Raw genomic sequence first — 4,476 nt, 5'->3', positions numbered from 1 at the left:
TATATATATATATATGTATCTGTTCTCAATTATCTAAAACTAAAATAGGAATTTATTTTATTTATGTGATTGTCCTTCTATTTAAGCAATCCCTAACTTTGGTTTAGTCTCTACAAGTATTATTTCAAGACTACATGTCATAAGCTATATATAATTCCTACAATGTCTTTTGTTTACCTTACACATTCTAAATAATATTTGACTTATTTCAGATGCAGTGGGAGTTGGAAAAAAGTATAACCAGAGCACTGGAAGAAGGTATGTTGCCAATATGGATGAATTTAGATATCATTGATTTCTGAAATAAACTCTAAATAGTAAATGGCATCCCTTTCCATTGTTTGGATGATAGATACTACATTCACATTTTTTTGTACCTATCTAAAAAAAGATGTAAAAGTATGAGCATAATGAAGAACATACTTCTTCCTCATTTAGTCATCATGTTTCATAGCTCTTTTAAAATCTCCCAAAAGTCTAGTGCACCCAGGTGGCTCAGTTGGTTGGCCGACTGATTTCAGCTCAGGTGGGTTCAGGCCCCACAGTGGGCTCTGTGCTGAAACCTCGGAGTCTGGAGCCTGCTTCAGATTCTGTGTCTCCCTCTCTCTGTGTCCCTGCCCGCTTGTGTTTTGTCTCTCTCTCAAAAATAAATGAACGTTAAAGTTTTTTCAATCTCCTAAGTCTATATGTCTGTTATTATTTCTGGCGATAATCTTCCTTCACTGGTGCCATCCCTATGAAACTGTCAACCTGCACAAGTCTCAGAAAATGTGTGCTTTATCAAATTGTTGTTTCTGCTAGTAATAGAAGACCCCAAAAGCCAAAGTCGTTTTAGTAATGCTTGGTTAAGTAATTATAGGTCATATAGCTCTCACTTGACAGGTAATGGGTTTAAATCTTCGCTCATTGACTTTGTCATCATTGCTTTTGCCCTTGAGTCAAACTTCAAGTTCCTTAGCATGGAATGAAAACACCCAAATCAGTTTGCTTCTTGCCAGATTATTCAGCCTTGTCTCTCACTATTTGCCCTACTCTGCTGCTTTGCTCTAGCACCTTGTCAAACTAAACTACTCGTAATTGCACAAGTGTTCTTCCTCACTTCTAGCTCTTTGTATGTGCTTCTTCCCTCTACCTAGCATACTTTTTCCTTGTCCTTCAGGTATCAGCTTACATATCACCTTCACCAAAGAGCAGACAATATTGACACAAAACTGGGATATCCCTTCTGTATACCAGTAGTGCTATGTTTTATACCTGTCACTTATACCTGTATACTTGGCTCTGTTTGGAAATGCCTGTTTGATTTTTCAGTTTATAGTTGATGATTGTTCAGGGTGGACTGTGTCCTCATCTTGTAATTTCACCTTGTAATGAAAAAACCAGAAACTCTGATATTTATCCACAATAGCAATTAATTCAGTGTGCAACCCTGAGCAAAATATATTTAATAGTAATCTTGGGTTTCATATTGCAGTTGTATGTAGGTATTTTTCATTTTTCTTAACACTTATTCATGAAGGCCCCAACTTTCCTTTCCTTCCCCTTCCCCTTCCCCTTGCCCTTGCCCTTCCCCTCCCTTCCCCTCCCCTCCCCTCCCCTCTGCTTTCCTTTCTTTCTAACTTGTAGTTAAAAGTATTTTGTATAAGGAATATAATTCTTTCTTTTCCTTTTCAGCTGCTACTGAATTTGAAGCAGGATCCTGTAGAACTCCTTTAGTATCTACTGATGATTCAATTCTAAATCAAGACCTGGTATGGAAAGCATCACAAGAATATGTACAGATTTTGAACAAAAATTATATGATTTGAAAAATAGAAAAAATTTACTGGATGCTTACAAAACATTTTCATTGTTTCCCAATTGAACACACTATATGGCAAAATCTTGATTAAAGGAAAATGTTTTTGTATCATATGTGTGTGATGAAATCTGTATAATATTTTAAACTATGCTTCTTGGCATCTCATTAACTTTTAAGCACATTTTGTATGTGGAAACCAGCACTAGAAGGTTTTACATACTTCAGACCGCTCCACTACCAGCTGTTTGAACAGCACCCAAACAACCAAGTTGCCATTAATACTTCAGTAGTGTTAATGGATGGCTTTTGTATTTTCCAATTTTTGTTACTATATGTGGACCTAAAGATTTAGACATTATTTTGATGTATTCCTGCTATGGCTATTGCCAATGTTTGTATGTATTACAATTTTTTATAATGCCATAAAACCTATGTATAATTGTAAACACTGATTCATAGCTCTTTCCACATGGAGAAATAAAATTTGTCTAAGGCTTTTCACCTTTTCTCTTTATTTTTGATTTGCTTTTTGGAAACAAAGTTAGTTAAAAGAAAAAAAAACTAAAAAAAAAAAAAAGAACTCCCCCCCCCCCCAGAGTCATTTGCAAGTAAATTGCTAATGTGATGCCTGATTCCTGTAGCATTTAAATCCTACAAGTCAGTACATTCCACATAACTACCATACAACCTTCACAATCAGAACATTAACTCTAATACACTCAATGCTTGAATAACGGGGTTAAGGGCTCTGACCCCTATGCCCCATAGTCAAAAAGCCATGAACAACTTTTGACTCCCAAAGACTTAACCACTACTACTACCAATAATCTTTTGTATATTATATGTATCATACTATATTGTTAAAGTAAGCTAAAGAAAAAATAATATGAAGAAAATTATAAAAGAAAATATATTTACAGTACTGAAGAAAATGTGTGTATAATCAGTGCACCCATTAAAACTCTTGTTCAAGGGTTAAGTATAATTCTATCATTTATTCCTCGTAATTCTTTTTAAGTTTGGTCACTTATCTGTAGTATACATTATACCAAGGAGGGTCCTGTTCAGAGCCATGTATTGAATTCAGTTGTGTGTCTTAGTCTCTTTCAGTCTAGAACAGTTCCTTTGTCTTTCCTTGACTTTCATGATTTTTAACCTTTTGACGAGTAAATTCCAGTAATGTGGAATGTCTTTCAATGTGGATTTTTCTTAGGTTTCCTTATGATAAAATTCAGATCATACGTTTTTAGCAAGAGTATCACTACAGTCTACTCTTTTCATTGCATCCTATCACATGACCTACAATTTGGATTTGTCCCAATACTGGTGATGTTAATATTGGCCACCGGAGGTAGGATCTGCCAGGTTTCTCCCCTGGAATGTTAACTTTCCACTCTATAATTATTTAGTATTTTATGGGGAAGTACTTTGAGACATGTATTATCTCCTTTCTCAGACACCCTGTGCCAGGCCACCTCTTCTGCAGATGATGTGCCCCCCTGCAGGTTCTGAAAACCCACACTGGGCTATTTTTCCCCTGTGTGGATGCTTCCCCACCCTGTTCAGTCTGTGTTACTTCATTATTCTATATCATGCACTTTTCAGGGATGCTCTCACTTGAGCTCCAACACTGTGCAGGGTGACTGTCCCACATGTAATGCCTTCCCCATTCTGTCTAAGCTCCAACACCTCACTCTGGACCCCCACAACTCCATGCCTCTGTTTCTAGGACTGGGAACTAAAATATTGGGGATGGGAAAGAAGAAAGGAAGGAAGGGCTCCACAGGTCTTTTATAATCAACTTGGCAAGCTCTCCAAAGCCAAGTTTCTGATTGGAATTGCATCGAATCTGGCAATAGTGTGTAAGGAAAGACATTTCTCATACTGATTTTCCCAAACAACTAGTATTTTAATTGCCTAAGCTTATTCCCCACAATATATTGTTTATTACTCGAGTATTTTATCTGCAGATTCCTTTGGATTTGGTTCATGCAGTGACATAGAATCTAAATAGTGGCATTTTCGTTTCTTTCCAATTCCTAGGGCTTTAATTTTTTTTTCTTTCCTACTACAAGAATGACGTTGAGTAAATGTGAGGATAATGAGTGTTTATGTCTTCTTGAAATTGCAACATGTAAAAGTATTTTTCTATAACTAGATAGTGGGGTTTTGAAAAGTATAGATCTTTTATTAGTCTCTTAGTTTGCTCTTACTGTTTATAACAGATCACCATCAACACAGTGTCTTAAAGCCATACACATTTATCTCACATTTTTATGGGTCAGAAGCTGAGCAATGACTTAGCTGGGTCCTTTGCTCAGGTTCTCACAAGGCTGTACTCAAGGTGTCCGCTAGACTGCGCTTCCCCATTTGGGTGCTTCGATGGGGAAGAATCTGCTTCCAAGCCCACTGAGTTTGTTTTTAAGAGAATTTCCTTGTGACTGTATGACTGGACTCATTCCACAGCTCTTTGCTAGTTGGAGGCTTAGGTCCTAGTGGTTGCCCACGGTTCCCAGATGCTTGTCTTAGTCCTTTTGGGCTGCTCTAACAAAATACCATAGGCTTATGAAAAAAAGTTTTATTTTCACAGTTCCGGAGGCTGGGAAGTCCAAAATGAAGGCACTGGCAGATTCAGTGTCCAGCGACGGCCTGCTTCCTGGTTCATGGACGCTGGT

General features: G+C 37.2%; 1 protein-coding gene across 15 annotated transcripts in view; it reads left to right on the top strand.

The window, feature by feature from the left end:
• Positions 1-2,302, top strand: part of ANKRD26 (ankyrin repeat domain containing 26) — a 108,742-nt gene extending 106,440 nt beyond the window's left edge. For 14 of the 15 annotated variants that reach the window (XM_040451123.1, XM_040451124.1, XM_040451131.1 and 11 more), the window contains 2 exons: positions 213-258; positions 1,675-2,302. In XM_040451123.1, coding sequence (XP_040307057.1) covers positions 213-258; positions 1,675-1,808 — 180 coding nt within the window. In that variant the 3' untranslated portion in view covers positions 1,809-2,302. The remainder of the gene's footprint in view (positions 1-212; positions 259-1,674) is intronic. The other variant, XM_040451136.1, reaches the window with a different exon arrangement.
• Positions 2,303-4,476: the final 2,174 nt, after the last annotated feature.

This window comes from Herpailurus yagouaroundi, unplaced genomic scaffold (genome assembly GCF_014898765.1).
Source record: "Herpailurus yagouaroundi ecotype Mexico unplaced genomic scaffold, PumYag 203, whole genome shotgun sequence".
Taxonomy (NCBI): domain Eukaryota; kingdom Metazoa; phylum Chordata; class Mammalia; order Carnivora; family Felidae; genus Herpailurus; species Herpailurus yagouaroundi.
This window is presented reverse-complemented; position numbering and strand designations above follow the sequence as displayed.